General features: G+C 40.1%; 1 protein-coding gene across 1 annotated transcript in view; it reads left to right on the plus strand.

Annotated features, from left to right (window-relative positions):
• The window catches only part of SLC7A6OS (solute carrier family 7 member 6 opposite strand), a 481,086-nt gene that overhangs the window by 174,335 nt on the left and 288,758 nt on the right, over positions 1 to 17,993 (plus strand). Inside the window, exon 3 of the mRNA XM_044081518.1 lies at positions 14,004 to 14,210. Within this exon, the coding sequence (XP_043937453.1) occupies positions 14,004 to 14,210 (207 nt within the window). The remainder of the gene's footprint in view (positions 1 to 14,003; positions 14,211 to 17,993) is intronic.

Consider the following 17,993-nt stretch of genomic DNA (forward strand, 5'->3'; position numbering starts at 1 on the left):
TGTGAATGTTTGTCCTCTGTCAGAACTAATAGCACCTCAAACTGAATAGACACCATTTTTATCTAGCTGTCTGTGAAAAACTTTTCAACAAGTTAACACCTGTGCCATAAAATATTTTACCTTAGGAAAGTACTGTTAGTCTTTCCTTTTCTAGAAAAAGTCAAATGTGCATGTCTCAGGAATGTAAATGTGCTTACTTTAGGGATACTGAATAGTTTAATGCATTATCTCAAATTTCTTTGTCTCATGTGCTGCCCAACAATTAATTTTGTCAGAATGTCATGATGGCCTCACATTTTGCAAGAATTCTCAGACATCCTAATTGTTGCTTGGACCTTGTGACTTTCATGTTCTTTTACCATTTCATCTACTGTGTCTTCACATGACACACAAAATAACTGTGTATCCATTTACTGTATCTTACTCTTGTATTTTATTTATATATTTGTAATAGTTTACTGTAATATGTAATTACAATTACTCTGTCATGCTGCTTGTTAGGCACCTTTGATGTGTTTTCCATATGATCTCGGTAGTGTCTTGTTCCAGCCCTCCCACACAGTTAAGAAACCATAAATAAGTGTAGTGTTTGTGTATGGTTCTCAGAGTTCCTTCTTTCTGGCTTCCCAGCCACATCAAGGTCTTTTTTGGGGGGGGGGGGGTAAGGAGAGGTTCAATAAGACACACTTTTACTACTCTGAGTTCCCTGCCCTACACATAAATGCTTACCAGGAGGCAGAGTCTTCCCACGTTCCTACCTGAAGATCCTAAGTTTGCAGAGGTATTGAAGCTCAGACAGATGGAAAAGGAATGTATGTTCATTAGATCACTGTTGCAGTATTGCTGATAATTGGGATGTTGCCTGCCCAAGATACAGTATATCCAGACAGTCTACAAAAGCTTAGGCTCCTTCCTGTAGTGCTGTACTTGCAGTCTATGATATATGTATGAGAGTACATAAGAGACATATGGGGATAAAGATCCTCAGAACTCTTGCCATCCGTCCATGAATGAAGACAGTGTTGTCACAGTATGTCAGCTGTACAGACTGTGCCACTTGTATTTGTTGTGGGCAGGAAAGTAATGCATGTGGGACCTCACCTTTTTTTCACTGATTTGTGTTTTTTAAGAACTATTATATTTCATGCTATCTAGGAGAGGGAAATGTGACTGAAGTCAGCAGATATTTACAGGGATGACCATTCAAATTATTTGTTCTGTTTAGGACCTGAACATAACTTCAATACGAAATGTTCATTATGAAGACTAACTGAAGTCATTTAGCTCCTCTTAAACTTTATATTAAAAAGCAGACTTTTAAAGAAAGCCTCTTGAGTCATTGCTTTCAGATGTCCTACAACAACCAGTAAGAGGCCCAAGAAACTGAAGTAAGCACAGTTTCTTTTGTTAGGTTGGAGTCAGACAGCTCTGTCGCGGCGCATGTTAACCCCACAGACTGCTCAACTACTTCCACTGACAAGACCTGTCTGAAGGACGAAAAAGGCGCAGGGTGCTGGTACAGCTCCTCTGACTGATCAGACAGTCATCAGGGTCATGAAGGGAGAACTTCAGCTGATTTATATCTGAGGAACAGGGAGGTATTCCACAGATTCCTGTTCAAAGGTATGTATCAAGTACCCTTATGAATGTACATCAGGGGTTTGCTTCTCTTTGCGTTACATCTCTAAATACCCCCAAAAAGTGAAAGCAGAAGACAAAGCATGATTCTCCTCCTGTCACTGTTATTCTCAGTTTACTTTTAAGCATGGGCACAAATTTTCTCAAAGGCTTTTTAAATCCTTAATGTCTCTTCATCCACCTCATTTTCCTCCTTTCATCCTCAAAAAAAAAAAAAAAAAAGAAAAAAAAAGGAACCTGTTCTGAAGATGGTTTTTCAGATTCTGATATTGAATCCTTGGTTTATTCCACTCAAATTCATTCTCCCACAAGTGAGTAGTCAGAAGCTGAAGATACATTGTTTCCTTCACCGTAAGAAGCTTTGTCATTCTTTGAGGGGATATTGTAGAGCTAGGCAGTTAAGGCTCGCATACGTAACACAAGCCGAAGGTTATAATCTTAACTGGAAAAGGATGATGATACAATGGGGGTCTTCAGTAAATAAGAGTGGAATTTTGGTTGCAGATCTTAAGGGGAATAATAACCATACTAAATATTGTATTCATGAAGTTGTAGAAAGTATTCTAAGAATTAAGCCAAGACAGGTTGGGAGGGTGGCCTAATGGTTAAGGTGTTTGCCTTACAAACACAAGGTGCAGGGTTTGAGTCTCACAAGGGATAATTAGCTAGGCTTAAAATGGCTCTCAAGGGCAGTTAGCTTAATACTAATCTATGAATTAGGAATGGAGAAAGGAGATGTTTCCAGTAGAGATAACTGCAGGTAGGGGTACAGAAAATAGGCAAGGGGACTAGAATTTACTGGAGAAAACCGGCAAAGGAACCAAGGTATTGGGAGCATATAACTAGAGAGGAAAAGGTATAAAGTGGGGTGAGGCCAAGGAGATGTTTGGACTGGAATTTAGAGACTTCTGCCTGGGGTTTATGTCAGAGTATAGGCAACTGGCATTTAGAGCAAAGGATTAAGGCTTTGAATTTTAGTTCATGTGGTACAGGGTTTAATTCCTTCAGCTCTCATTTGCCTGCTGTGTGATTCCTTCAGCTCTCATTTGCCTACTGTGTGATCTTAAGCAAGTCACTTAACCAGACAGTGCTCGAAGACATCTGAGAATTTAATTTTGGCTAGGCTTTTTGATGGTCCTCTAGACTACAAGTACAGTAACTAACTATGAACCTAAAGGAGTAGGGAGTCCTAAGTAAAACACCTGTTCTAGCAGAATCTTTAGTTGAATATGGAACAGACGTTGCTCTTAAAAAGAGATAATTTAGTAGGGGATGTAAAATATTACATAGCTATAAGAATGAATCAGTGGAGGTTAGAAAGTATTGGGAAGAGAGACTGGAAAAGCAATTTACAAGAGAGCAGAGGGAAGTCATATGTATGGCTCTGAAGTTCAAAGATTCCTAAGTGTATACTGGGCTAAAAACCACTAGAGCCCTTGAAACCTAGCCATGCAACCCAAATGTGACCCACAAATTTGATTTGTGTAGGGGGTGATTTCCTAACTGCCTCTGTCCATCAGAGACATAGGTGTCAGACTGGAGGTAAATTTCCAATTACCCATCCGTTATTCCAAGTTGCGGTTAAATAGGGAGGAATTCTTCATATAGATGAGGAGCCTGTTTCAGAAAATGGGAATTCTCTGAGAAATATATATCTGTATTTGTCACAAGCAAAATTTTGGTCTTTTTGTCTGATGCTTTTTGTTTGTAGATATACAAAAGGTTAATCAAAACAGGGTCCAGGTATACCTTGTATACTAGGCAAAGATCACCTATCAGAAGTCTGTATGATACTGAGTAGAGAGACAGGTCTTTGAGGCAATCTGAGTAGAACATTGTGTTTACTCCCTGTACTCTTTTTGTAAGGAACCTTTGTTGAATGTTCCATTTGCTGCATGTGTCTGGTCAGGTACATATCGAGGGGGGCATTATATTCTATAATAGGTCTGATGAGGGCAGAGTTCAGTGGTATGATGACCTGTTTGGACCAAAATGCTGTGCGCTTGCTTGTAAGTTGAGCAGCATAGAATGATATTTCTTACTACCTTAGACACATTATGATTGAAGGCTAGGTTACTATTTACATGTGTGCCTGGATCCCTGACATGTGAATCAACATTTAAGGTTGTTTTAAAAGGTATTATAATGCTTTTCTTGGTATTGAGTTGCTTTGGCCCCAGGTATTTGTGTTGGACCTTCCTGAAGGGTGTTCTCTTTTTGGGAGGGGTTTCAGTGACTGCTCCCAGTTTGCAATCATTTGCGAACTTGGTTAGCCAGAGGCCATTGACATTGGCATCTGCTTCTCAGATGTACAAGCCATAGAGGAATGGGCCTAGCACAGAGCCCTGGGGGACTCCACTTGTGACAGGCATCTATGTGGAGTTGGCCTCACTGATTCTAGCCTCCTGGGTCCTATCAGTGAGCCAGCTATCCAGCATGTTATAAAAGAGTATTTCCTAGTTCTTTAAGTTTGACAATGCCAGAGTGGGGTTTTGTATCACATGCTTTAACCAGATCTAGGTAGGCATTTTGCACCATTTTTCCCACATCCTTTGCCTTGGTGGCCTCTTTAAAGAAGTCCACAAGATTCAGTAATCATGACCTTCTTTTACAAAGCCAAATTGGGATATCCCTTGTCTGGAGGTCTTGTATGTCCTTGTTAATTTCCATGATTAGTCTTATTTGCAAAGCCATTGAAAGAATTGTCATACTAATAGGTTTGTAGTTTCCAGAATTTGTTGAAGGTCTTCCCTTATGAAGGGTGGTGATCGTCACAGTCCTCTATTCACTTGGCACAAAGCCTGTTTTAAGACGATAGTTGATGACTTCAGGGATCCTGATAAGTTGTATTTTAGACTATACAGGAGGCATCCTGGGATATTTTGTTTTTAAAGGTGACAACTTTTTGTGCTGATCTTACTAGGGTGGATGAGACATATGGAGGGGGTGTGTGCAGTATTCTCCCCCTTGTGAGCATGAGGTCCAGTATTTTGGAGCCTGTAGTGGGCATATTCACTGTTTGATCAAGGATGTTTGTATTTATGAAGTCCAGGAATCTCTGTGCCTATAGATTTGAAACTATGTAGGATTCCCAGTCTATAGAGGGGTAATTAAGTCTCCCATAAGTAGTGTGTTGGTTTGAATGGTAAGTGTCTGTCTTCGGCAGTTCCAAGTGCACATTGTGGGCTTCTTGGGACATGGAGGGTGACCAGTAGCTGGTTAGGATATGGCATGGGATTTTGAGTATGGTGATCTGCACATGGGGGAACTAGTGTGTGTCATCCTGTTTGACCACCCTATAAATATGCTTGTTATTTATGTATATTGAGACATCTCCAGCTTTAGCCCTTGTCTGTGCAGCTGCTTGTCTAAACATGTGGAAGGCACTAAAAGCTTGTACTTCTGGGGTTATTCGCTGCTACTTTAAGCCCTGTCTCGGTAACTGCACAGATATGTATATTGTTGTATGTGAAAGAGGGTTGGGAGGGAGTGTAGTTTTTTTATTTAGGCTCCTGGCATTGTGCAGTAACACCTTGATGTCCTGTTGAGTTGATTTTGCTTTGTTGATAAGTTTGCCTATTTGGCATTGCCTAAAAATGGCATTTCGGGGCTAGACAAATCGTTAGTATTTGAAAGCCCTGAGGGGAAAGGTACAGACCATCCTTGACAAGGCTCTAAATAAAAATCTGCAAAAGCAACAGTGACCTCCAAAGCAAGCATCCAAGCAACCTCCACCCCCCCAACACAAACCATGAAACACATACTTCACAAAACCAGTGTGCCATGCAGTCACAGCCCTTAAGGCAAAATAACATACCCAACATACTAGCAATAGGTGACTGTATAGTCAGGCACACTGACGTCCCACTCACTAGGCTGAATAAGGAGAAGGTTACTGTTAGCTGCCTGTCGGGTGCCAGGATCCGCCACATAACACAAACACTCAGGTTACTCCAAAACAAGTACAAATATGACTCTGTCATTGTCCATGTTGGTGTGAATGACCTGAGCCTTACCTCTGTGGACTACATGAAAAGAGACATGGAAGAGCTCTCTGATCACGTAGCCCAGGCCGGTATGACCCTGACCCTGAGTAGCATCCTGCCCTCACCAAGAATGATACCACGGTACAAATAAAAAAATCTCGATTTCAACAATTGGCTAAGTTTCTGGTGTCATTCAGAGGGGATCCAGTGTCTTGTCATCCTGGGATGACATGCTCGACAAGCCACGCTGCTTCGCTAGAGACTGCTTGTACCTGTCACCCTTAGGCTTTCAAAGTCTGACCAAGGCTCTTGCCACCCCCATAGTGCCTTTTTTAGGCAAGGCTCAAAAGACAAACCCACCACTGTAAATAGCACAAGTAACAAAAAACTGAGGGTAATGCTACTCAATGCCAGAAGTCTAAACCTCAAAATGCACGAACTTGAGGCACTCCTCAATAAGGAGAAAATTGATATATGTGCAGTAACAGAAACCTGGTTTAAGGCTCCAGAGAGCACCCCAGCACTACCAGGCTACAGCTCTTACCATATATTTCGGCCACAGAACCTGAACCGAAATACAAAAGTTGGGGGCGTATCCATATTCATCAAGGACACCCATACCTCCAGGTTAGTGGCACAGCATGATGCTTCAGAGATTATCCACATGCAACTAACAACGGGCAAAACTGCAATTCAAATTGTAGCTTGCTACAGATCACCCATCATGTTCAAAGAACCCCATTCCACATTTCTGGAAACACTGGGAAACATAAAGGTCCTACCAAACACCCTAATATGGGTGTTTTCAATTACCCAAACATTAACTGGGAGAATTACTCGGTACTAACAACCTTGCCCAATATTTCTTAGAATTTATAAACTCAAATGCCCTGGTTCAAATGGTCAACACTCCCACCAGAGGTGACAACATATTGGACCTGGTAGTCACCAACATGGGCGACCGGTGTTCCACACTGGAGGTCAATCCCTCGCTGGTTAGATCTGACCATAAACAAATCACTTTGGATATCCACATTCCGCCCCCACCCCCGGACAAGGAAACCACCGTGAAAAACTTTTCAAAAGCAAACTTCACATTACTTAAGGCTGAGGTGGAAAGTTACAAAGCCCCCATGCTGAAGAATAACGCTGTCCAAGCTGCAAAATCCTTTACTAATTCATTCTACAGGCACCCACAAGAATGCATGGATCATGCCATCCCAAGCAAAACCAAGACTCGCTCCTCCAAGAAAAGGAAACCAGTCTGGTGGACTCCTGCCATAAACAAGCTGTACAATAGAAGGAGGAAACTAGTACAGAAAAGAGTAAAATTTCAAGAAGGGAATACATCCCTGATCAGTATCGGCAAGAAACTACGATCCCTCATAAAATTATCCAAGGCGAACTTCGAAAGAAAAATTGCCAAGGACCCCAAAGATAACCACAAGGCATTCTTTAGCTATGTCAAGAATCTAAGTGACAATGCTCAGATCTGCTCTGAGTTATTGCAGAATGGCACAAAATACACTGAACCGACAGATATCGCCAACATCCTGGCAGACAGGTTCAGTGCAAACTTCACCCCCCTCTCACCCCCAAAAGGGCCCATAACCATACCAGAAGAATGTCGAGTCCCTGAAATCACAGACGCTCAGGTTAAAACAGCACTCTCCAAAGCCAGAAATGCCCCATCAATGGGACCAGACAGTGTCCCAGGGTGCGTCCTACACAAGCTCAAAGACGAACTAACCCCTCACCTAAACACACTGTTCAAACTCAGCCTCTCCACAGGATACGTACCCATAGAGTGGCGCACAGCAACGGTTATTCCGCTCCACAAAGGTGGAGCCACAGCAGACCCCGGGAACTATTGCCCTATAAGCCTGACTAGCTTGGTCTGCAAGGCGCATCATCATGGAACTCATTAACAGAGACATTGGGAATCTCCAAACACTGGACCCTACCCAGTTAAGGGCAGATCATGCCTCCTAAACCTGGTGGTCTTCTTTGAGACAGTTACCAAGGCTATAGACGAGGGAAAGGTGGTACACACAGCCTACCTAGACCTCGCAAAGGCCTTCAACACCATTCCCCATTCTGGTATTATAGACAAGCTCACCAGTCTGAACATAAACCCCTACGTCTCAAGATGGGTTGCCAACTGGCTCACGGACAGAACCCACATGGTGAGAGTTGCGGGAGCTAGGTCCGACTCTAAACCGGTTACAAGTGGCGTTCCCCAGGGCTCAGTCCTTGGACCCCTCCTGTTCGGCATATACATCTCAGAGGTACAGGCAAGCACAGGAGAACTATGGCTGACCAAGTTTGCAGACGACTGCAAACTAGGAGCTATAATTGACTCACCGGCTGACACAGAAATCCTCCAAAAGGGTCTCACTGAGATGGATACCTGGTGTCAAAATCATGGCCTCAAGCTAAATGCCAAAAAGTGCATAGTCATCCCCTTTGGAAAAAACAAAGTACCCACAAACTACCACATAGTTGGTAGTCCCCTAAATACGGAAGACGTAATAAGGGATCTGGGGACCCAAGTAGATAGTAATCTCACCTTTGATAATCACATTGCCAAAGTGTTTAGAAAATCCTTCTACATGGCCCACCTAATTACAAAAGGGTTCGCATCCAGATCAAAAGAGGTCATTGTGCCCCTCTACTCATCAGACCCATCATAGAGTACAATCCCCCATTTGGGATGTACCTTACAAGACACCTGCAACAGCTGGAAAGACCACAGAAGTACCTCACCAAGAGGATCACTGGCCTCAGACAGATGCCCTATGCAGCTCGACTGAAGAAATTCCAGCTGTACTCTGTTGCATACCGCCTACTCAGAGGTGATCTCTGCCTGACATACAAGGCCATGTCCAACCCAGAATGGATGCAGATGCTCCACCTAAAGAAAACCTTATCCCTCGAGCCACACTCTCTAGGGATCTAAACCTCACCACAACAATAAATAGGACGTGCTGGAGGGATAGATTCCTGTCCCAGAAACTTCCCATGCTTTGGAACAAGATTCCAATCTACATTAGGCAGAGTTCTTTGCTGACACTCTTCAAAAGAAACCTTGATGAGTGGATGGGAAACGGAAAGTTTACCCCGGGGATCACTTCAGTGGCTCTGCTGGACAGAGGCACAGGAAACTAATCTAAGGGGGTGGCGAAAGCCAACACATTCTGGCTAGACTTATAAATGCCTTTGGGCTGATAGCCTAGTACTTACCTATGAACATAATGTGGTCTGTTGACCATGTTCTCCCACGCTGACCAGTACTGGATCCCTTAAAATGATATCAGAAAAACAGCTAGTTGTTAATCATTTTTTGCTTGTATTGTGTCATCATCCTCAGTAATGGTAAAATTACTGCTCAGTGCCACGCTAATACCAGCTGGAGACATGGTCTAAAAGCTCCATAATGCCTCTCTTCTTGTAGTCCAGAGAGGTACATTTAAGGTTATTTGCACCCACATGAACTGTGATGGAATCTTACTGGTACCTGATTTGAGTGCATGCTTGATTTGGCAGATCCTGACTCCAGATTAACAGTTATCTTCTTGTTCAACTTGGTTAGAGGAGCATCAGTGTATCTTACAATAGAGCCCCCTATGATGAGAGTCCTGGGAAATATGTTTGCTTGCCTTAGGGGTTTATTGTTTGGGGCACCACTGAGAGTGACAGTATATTTGGTGTTAGATGTTGTCTTTTCTGATTACTTTTGGGTTTGCTGAGGCATGGGTGGTCTAGGTGATCATTGTTTAGGAAGACTGTTTTTAAGTGTCTCAGCATATGTTAGTCAATGTGTGTGTTGTGTGTGTGGTTTGGACAACCTAATGTGGACATAATATGCAAGAGTTTAGCCTCCAGTGTCATTGTATAATTAACCCTCTCACATACTGTGACTGATTCTTTAAGGATTCAGTGATTGTCAGTAAACATGAGATAATTACTACATTGTCTCAAGATGCCTATATCCACCAAGCTGGTTACAGAGAAGTTGAAAATTGCATATCCATAATGTCTACTACTTTTGATTTGTGAACTAAAAGGTGGTGTTGTATTGGGGTTGTAAGACTATTAAGGGTGCTTTGTTTGTGCAGACTAATAAGGGTGCTTTATTGGGGCAAATTAAGCTAAACAGTACTAAATTCAACTAACTTTAAAGTGTACACGATAATAAATACTATTAAAATCTGTAGGTATTGCCATTTGGTGCCCAACTAGCTGCTAAGCTTGTTGGTGCAAAAACTGTTTGTGCTGTATTACTGCTCTGTATTTTACAGTTTTATAAATTGTGCAGAGAAAATTTGCTTTCTAGGTGTTTGCTACTGTACAGGGCATTGCTAACCCACGTAAACATGCAAAATTTATGGCAGCACAGAAAAAACGAAAACTATTTTGAGCCATATGGCCAACAAAATGACTACACTACGAGTCCTTTTGTGCATTTCCCAACTCGGATCAACCAGGCAAAAACTCTCTCATGCCACAAGATGAATAAACCCAGTCCTTTTGATGTAAAAACATGGTAGAAGAGACCCACAAGTGCAATGCTAACACAAACTGATTAACTAGCTGGAAATCCCTTGCTGAAGGTAATTTCAAGACAGTACCATTGAGAGGAAGTACATTTTTTGCTTTGGTTACAAAAAATTCAATGAAATGTGCACACACAAGCAGGAAACAAAAGTAATTATTGAAAATAACTCAAGTGCAATTTAGCATTTAGAGCTACTTAACTTTTCCTGGATGGCACTGGATACAGGTTGTGACACCCATGCACTGGCCCAGTAATCAAGGAGCCTCAGTCCTCACCACTAACACCAGTGAAGGACGTGCACATTGGGAGGATGACAGGTGCATACACAGTAAAGTACAGTTTCCCATAAGAGCACACAGAGATCACAGTCAGTCTGGGGCTGTTTTCTCCCCCTCTCTCCAGATCCCAGGTAAGACGCCCCATTGGCACAGCTATTAGGGTTAAGATCTCAGCTGAGTGGTCAAGCTAAAACCTCCAGCACCCTCTCTGTCCAACCAGTGCTTTGTGTCTCTGCCCAAGTAGCTAACACACACACACACACACACACACACACACACACACACACACACACACACACACACACACACACACACACACACACACACACACACACACACACACACACACAGTGAGATTTGATTTATATACAAATACACAGACACTCCTGGGGAAGGCTGGCACAGGTTCTCTAGTTATGCCTCCTTCTGCCCAGACCATACGGTAGTAGAACCTGCCACCAACCACCATTATCAGCTACTAAGGCCCTTCCCAAAGGGTGCCCAGTCTACTGCGTGATGTTACTATTATCCAAATGGTAAGTGTGACCAGAACTTTTAAGGCTATTCAAGAGTGGCTTGTACGGTATCACCAAATACATGCAAGTACTCTACGAGCTTAAATATCTCTACACAAAACCAGCCACAATTAAAAGGTTTAAATATATTTAATAATATATTAAAAGCACAAGGCAATGCTCATTAACTCAACACAGTGACAACAGAGTTCAGAATCAGAGGAAATATTTTATTGCAGAACAGTCTCACATAAATACAGAAAACATCTAGACTACTCTTGCTATATTCCTCTCTAGCTCTAAGAAATACTATGCCCTAAGTCATACTTACAGAGCCAGGCGGATATAGATGACAAGTGCTGAAGAGATGTTTACAGGTCCAGAACAAAATACAAAATGCCCAGAATTTCTCTCTTTGATAGTTCTTAAGTTAACAATACACGTTACTGCTGGGTTAGCTAGATGACATCACTGTATGACACCTGCATCTAGTCCCCAGGCTAAACAGATACCAACAGAATTTAACATGTTTCTGTGAAAAATACTTCTCTCTTAGAAGCTGACACTTATCTCTTTAGAAGCTTGCCTGAAACTGGAAGTTGCAAAACAATTACTTGGAAACCTGTAATTTACCTCTTTTCCAGACATAGGAAAGCCTACAACTCTAGACATTTGTCTGCTTTGAGCTGAAACAGAATCATAAACAAGTTATACTTATTTTCTTGAGTTTGTAAGTTAACTCTGTATAGTCCAGCCTTTACCATCAACACATACATTTGGATAGGCATGTAGATTATACACATTTCTGCTCTTTTCCAGCAGGGTGCACTGTGGTTGCAATCTTGAAGCTCAGTACAGAACATACAGTTTTCTTACATTTATAAGGCAAGCATACAAATCATATTACTATTCACAAATGACATAGAATTATTTACAAAATTCTATCTAGCTGGGCTGGCAGCCTTCACACGGATAAAATATTTCTGGAATACAGGCTAGAACTGCAAGCTTTGCTGAGTGCAAGGAAATGAGCATGAGACAGTATGCAGTAAAGGTTTACTCAAGAACAATACTAGTTTGCTGGATGAGCACTCACTATCATGGGTAAGAGTACACAAATAGCTTAAGTTGCAGTAAGTAACAGTGAAAGGGGGGGGGTTAAGAAGTCTGATAATCATAATGGGTGGAGGCCAGAGACTCGGCCCTATTATAAAACAAAATAAAAAAGGAAATATTGAAGTTCTTTCAAAAACTTTTTTTTAGCTTAATATATTAGTGGGGAATGGGGTAAATATAGAATGCAAGCAGGTAAATGATAATATAAAAGCATTGAAGCACAAACTGGAGCAGAGTCCATCATTTCACTGTTGAACGTGTACTACAGTTTAAGGCACCAGACAATGCAGACATTTACCAGTAACACTGTTTATGGAAAAAATGCAGTAGTAAATGATTGTCTCAAATCTAGTAGTATGCAATTCTATCACAACTGTGAATTAAACTACAAGTCTTTGGCCCAGCAGGGTTTAAAATGCAAACAGATAGCTTTTACAAGTAGTTCTACTTGTGTAAGTAGAAGTGCAGAATAACCAAGGTCCTAGAACAAATTAAAAAATTCAATAAGATGGGACAGCGCAGAAAACTACAAAGTAGTATCACCACACAGGTCACCAGTTCGCTTAAATATTTAATCAGAATTGAAATAATTAAAATAAGTTAGCTAGTTCCTCACAGTTCTACACCTCTTCAAGTCTTGGATAAAAGATAATGCAGTTATGTGTAATGTTGTCTTTATTGTATATTTATTTTTATTTGTTTTTGTTAAATTAGATAGAGCACTGATTACACTGACTAATAACTTAATATGTATTGTGTAGCCATGCTAACTGCATCATTTGGTCTGTATTTTGACTCTAATTATATATATATATCTCAGATTGAATTGGCTGTTTATGATGCTGCTGGCTGTTTAGTCATGTAGAAACTTTTTTTTTTATTAATGGACTGGCAGTCATGCCCAGTCAGCCAGCTGTGCCATGCCCTCCTGGACTTATTCTAGTAATCGCTGGGGTCAGTCACTGACTGACTGTAGGCAATGGGGCTCAGCATATCTGTGCTTCTGTTTGGGTAGGTCATACTTTGGCCTAATCTGTTTTTCTCCCTTCCCTTTTGTGACAACATGGTACAATTCTAGGAGGGCTTGCAGTGTGAGATCACAGTGTACTGCTCCATGTCCACTGCAGCTCAGCCTAGCCCCACTGACCAAGCCTCTTTTGGCAGTGTCTCTGTCCTCCCATTCAGGATTGTTGTCTGGAGATGCCCATGTACTGCCCATCCCTCCCTGCTGCTCAGTCAGAGAACCCATTTTTATTGCTTTACTATGCTGCTCAGGTTTCCGCTAAAAAGATCACTTGGTGAAACCAAAGGAACTGCCACTTCAGCAGTTTGAGCTTGCATGTATCTATCTTTACTTCCGAGAATACAGTGGTATAGTTAGCATTCACAACATTTAACATGAAGCAGATATATAGATATATATCCCAACTGTCTCTAACACTCAGAAGTGTGTACTTGGGTTTTAAAATGTCTGGATTTTAGATTAGAATTCTACAGAATTGGGTTATGGTGGCAAATTAACTAAAAAAAATGTTTATGAAGTGCACCTTTCTCCTGTTTTTTATAGAGGTCTTTATAGCGACTGTTCACCTCTAATCCAAGTGGCACGTAAATATTTATTTATCTGCAGTTTAATAAAGTTGAACTTTCAAATTTGTGTTTGCCAGAATGTTGTGCCATTTTGTAATCGCTTTTCTAACAATTCATAAAGAAAACAGTTATATATATTTTTATTTTTAATAGATTATGAAGTGTGCTATATCAAGAGTTTTATGTATACATTGTAATTGATATACATCCTATGTACTAAAAGGAAAATAAATTAGAAACCATATTAAGTAAAATGTTGAAAATAAATGGGGCGGGGACAGCAAGTATCCATCTGACCTTTCTTGTTGCACTTCTTTTCCAGACTCTGTCTGTCGATCCAGATGAAATATTGTGCAATTCTGTGAAGATGATCAGGGAAAAGCTGGTTTTGAGTAAATCAGGTCAAGGGTCTGAACACAGAGAGCAAGATGATGAGTACGTGTATGATATTTATTACATGGAATCCTCTACTCCAGGTTGGATCCAGGATATTCTCTCTGTCCAGCCCTATAGTGGAGAGTGTGAACTGGTAAGAAATGTGTAATGTATGTTCAAGTACAACTCTGGATACCATATTTATTACATGGAATACTCTACTCCAGGTTGGATCCAGGATATTCTCTCTGTCCAGCCCTGTAGTGGAGAGTGTGAACTGGTAAGAAATGTGTAATGTATGTTGAAGTACAACTCTGGATACCATATTTATTACATGGAATACTCTACTCCAGGTTGGATCCAGGATATTCTCTCTGTCCAGCCCTGTAGTGGAGAGTGTGAACTGGTAAGAAATGTGTAATGTATGTTCAAGTACAACTCTGGTTACCATATTTTTCTCATGGGGGTGAAATCCCTACCATGTGTTAAAGCAACATGTTTTTGATTGTGTCCCTGGAGAGGAAACTTTTAAGAGAAGGTGAATATTGGAGCAAAAACTGCTAGTGGTATACAAGGTTATTGAGAGAGCTTACTCCCCAAAAAATAGAATCCTCCATGTGCAGTGGCTGACTTCAGTTCATCTGTCATAGTAAACTGGTAGTGTGCCTGGGAGCAGCCTGTGGGGGGAGGGACAAATAAATGCAAATGGAGCTTTTATATGCATTTTATAGTTGCTGTGTAATGCCACTTCAGTTCAAGTATGTGTATGGTCTTTTTTTAAATGCCCCATTACCCTTGAAGCCACCTTTTATGTATTTGATGAGTGTGCCATTTTCTGGGGCCGTTTAATTTGTATCTGCCTCTCTAAATCAACTTTTATATGTATTTAAAAAATGTATTGCATTTAGCTGGAATCTTTGAGAAGTAACGCAATGTACTGTTGAAAAGCTTCTGCTGACAAGACCAATAAATGTTAAAAGAATGAATTTCTAAGCTGGTAAGAAAGTTCAGAACAGTGTATCTTATCCTGAATTCAGTCTCCCTCGTAGCAGAGATCTGACCGTGGAAAGTTAGAAGTGATAACAAATGAGAGAAATCCTGGATTCCATTTGTCTGATGAGAGAGGGAGAGGGAAGGAGAGCATGGCAAGGCCCATGTAAATTAACTAATAAAACTGCGTTTTAGGAATATTTCAATGGAGATATTTTTCAAATTGCATAAAAGCTAACATAAGTTAATTGATTGTGCTTTAATTAAGTTACATGTTGCTTTATTTTTCTGTTTGTAATTTGAGTGTATTATGGGATCTTGTAATGCTTCCATGATGTTTTCATTACTGTGTGTGGTACATTTCCTTGTAGAGTCCGGACTGTTGTCAGCCAGTATTAGTCATGATCATTTTTCCCACTGCCTCATTGGCATTTTGGGTTGTCTGCCAAGGTAACCCAGTTCTGGCCAGCTTTCAAAAGCTCAGACTCCCCTTCCTATCTCTTCCTGTGACAGCCGATTGGCTGAGCATATCTTGAGAGGGAAGGCTTCAGCTGCCACAAAGTGAACGTCCAGTCTTTTTTTCTGCCATCCAAAGAAGAAAGTCCTCTGATCCAGTGCTGATTTTTTCTGGTTTACTGCTCAGGTAAGCCCAATTTGGGGACCCATTTTCTCTCATTTTATTAGATTTGTTATTTCCTTTCTAACTTTAATATTTTATTCCTGTCACTGTCTGCAGTAATTCCAGTTGGAACTTCTGCTTTTAGCAGTGTTTTATTTGGTTTCTGTCTGACAAATTCTTGTTTTCACTGTTTGTTAGGAAACTTTCAGTATTTCTCAACAGTGCAGTGTTTGTGCTGTCAGAAGCTGCAAATTAATCGCACCTTACTTTATTGTTACTCTGCTTTGTTTTCTTCTTTTGACAGGAGAATATTGTAGAACTAGATTTTGTTCAGCATTTATACATTTACTACATGTATGGCTGTGTTTTTTATTTTAACACTGGATCACAGTTTTAATGCAAATGAAGTTGTTTGGACATACTGTGGAGAATTTGCTCTCCCTCTGTCAAGAAAATATAGTCTAAATTGCTATTAAACATTTATTTTATGGCAGATAATATGATGAAAGTATGTGGAGCTAATTTTAACACTGATTTGGTCCTAACAAATCTGACAGTGAAGTCTAGCACACTTTTTTAAAAAACCTAATGACTTCAAATCCAGTTAATTGTTTAAACCACTGGGTTTCAACGTATGGAATTTTAGTATTATTTCAGCCTCCTTTTTCAGAAAAATAGCATCAGGACTGTCTTCTTTTCTCACATTAAGAATTCAGAACAACCTGTAATATATTTGCTCTTATATTAATATTTACATTGTTGCTTTATAACTTACTCAGCAATAGGATTTCACATTTTTTTTTATTTTTGTCACTATGTTCTTGTAACTGCTATTAAAATTCCTTAGTAGTTTTGCCTTTGTAATACAGTCCACATTGGAACCACCACCTTTGATTTGTAGCTAAAAAAAAAAAGCCAGTGTTTAAAAAAAAAAAAAAAAATCATCCCAGTAATGTTCTCCACTTTGGTGGAAACACATTTGCCAACATTTCAACTACCACAGGGAAAAGTACCATGTGGTAGTAAGTTTTCCAGTTGTACTTTTATCTAGCAAAGTAACTACGTGCCAGTATATCTTTTAATACCGTTCCTGTAAGAAACATAGGTTGCTTCCTAAACTGAACTTCCCTTAATACAGTCCAGTGGTTGCTTATCAGATTTTCTGAAATGGGTACATATTACCATATCGAATGGTAACAATATCGAATGCTCATATGAGCGAAAATGCAGAAGAACGAATTTGCTATTGTGGGGGGCTGCCCCCCCACTAAATATATATTCCAATTCCAAGGTCACACTACAGTGAGGAAAGGGCAAATATTCCAATCCTCACTGTACCGCGACCCAAAAAAAAAACAAGTTTGTTCTCCTGCGTTTTCGCTCATATGAGGGTTCAATATTGTTACCATTCAATATGGTAATATATAGACCCTTCTGAAATTGTACTGTAAATCCTATATTCAGATACAAAATACATTTCCTTATTAATTTGAAAATTAATTTTATCTTCTTATATAATTAAAACCTAATCTACTATTATTTATACCTAACAGTTTACCTCTATATTCAACACTTGCATTTAAATAGGACAATCTTTTTTCCTTAGAATAACTATGTTCATTAAAAATTTCAGTAATTCTCGTGTGTCTTCATAAAAAAAAAATCACCCAGTATACTACATAGTCTCCTATGTCTTAAAAACTCGCTTTGTGGCAAGGCTTTAAGTACATGACCTGGATTGCAACTAGTGACATCCAGAAAGTAATCTGAAGCTGTATATAGTTTATACACATGGCTTTGTATTGTAGTATTCTGTCCCGCAAGGTAACCTCTAAAAAAAAAGATTCACTCTGTCCACACTAACATCCTTCACAAATTTAACCCCTAAATCATTATCTAAAATTTCCCTAAAAAATTATCAAACTCTTCAAGGTTTCCTTGACAAATAAATCATCTAAATATCAGTAATATTGTATTACTTGATTAAAAAAAAATCTGTATTATACATATGCCTTCTTTCATACTCCATAAAATTTTAGGATAATTGGGTGCAAAAGGCACCCCCATAGCTATACTTTGTTTGCATATACCATTCTCAATCACAAGACAGCAGTTATTTAAACTAAAATGTGCCAAATCTGAAATGAAATGTGTAACAGATGTATCCCCTGCATGTGATAAAACAGAGTCTCAACCATCTTTGTCTAATACCTTTCTAGAGGCTTTCAACATCCAATATCATCCACTGTGCCAAGGCCACACTACATAAATCCTTAAGCAAGCCAAAAGAGCCTTTTAAATAAGGCAGTTGTATTACAAATGATAATA

This window comes from Protopterus annectens, chromosome 8.part0 (genome assembly GCF_019279795.1).
Source record: "Protopterus annectens isolate FY-2018-M chromosome 8.part0, PAN1.0, whole genome shotgun sequence".
NCBI lineage: Eukaryota > Metazoa > Chordata > Ceratodontiformes > Protopteridae > Protopterus > Protopterus annectens.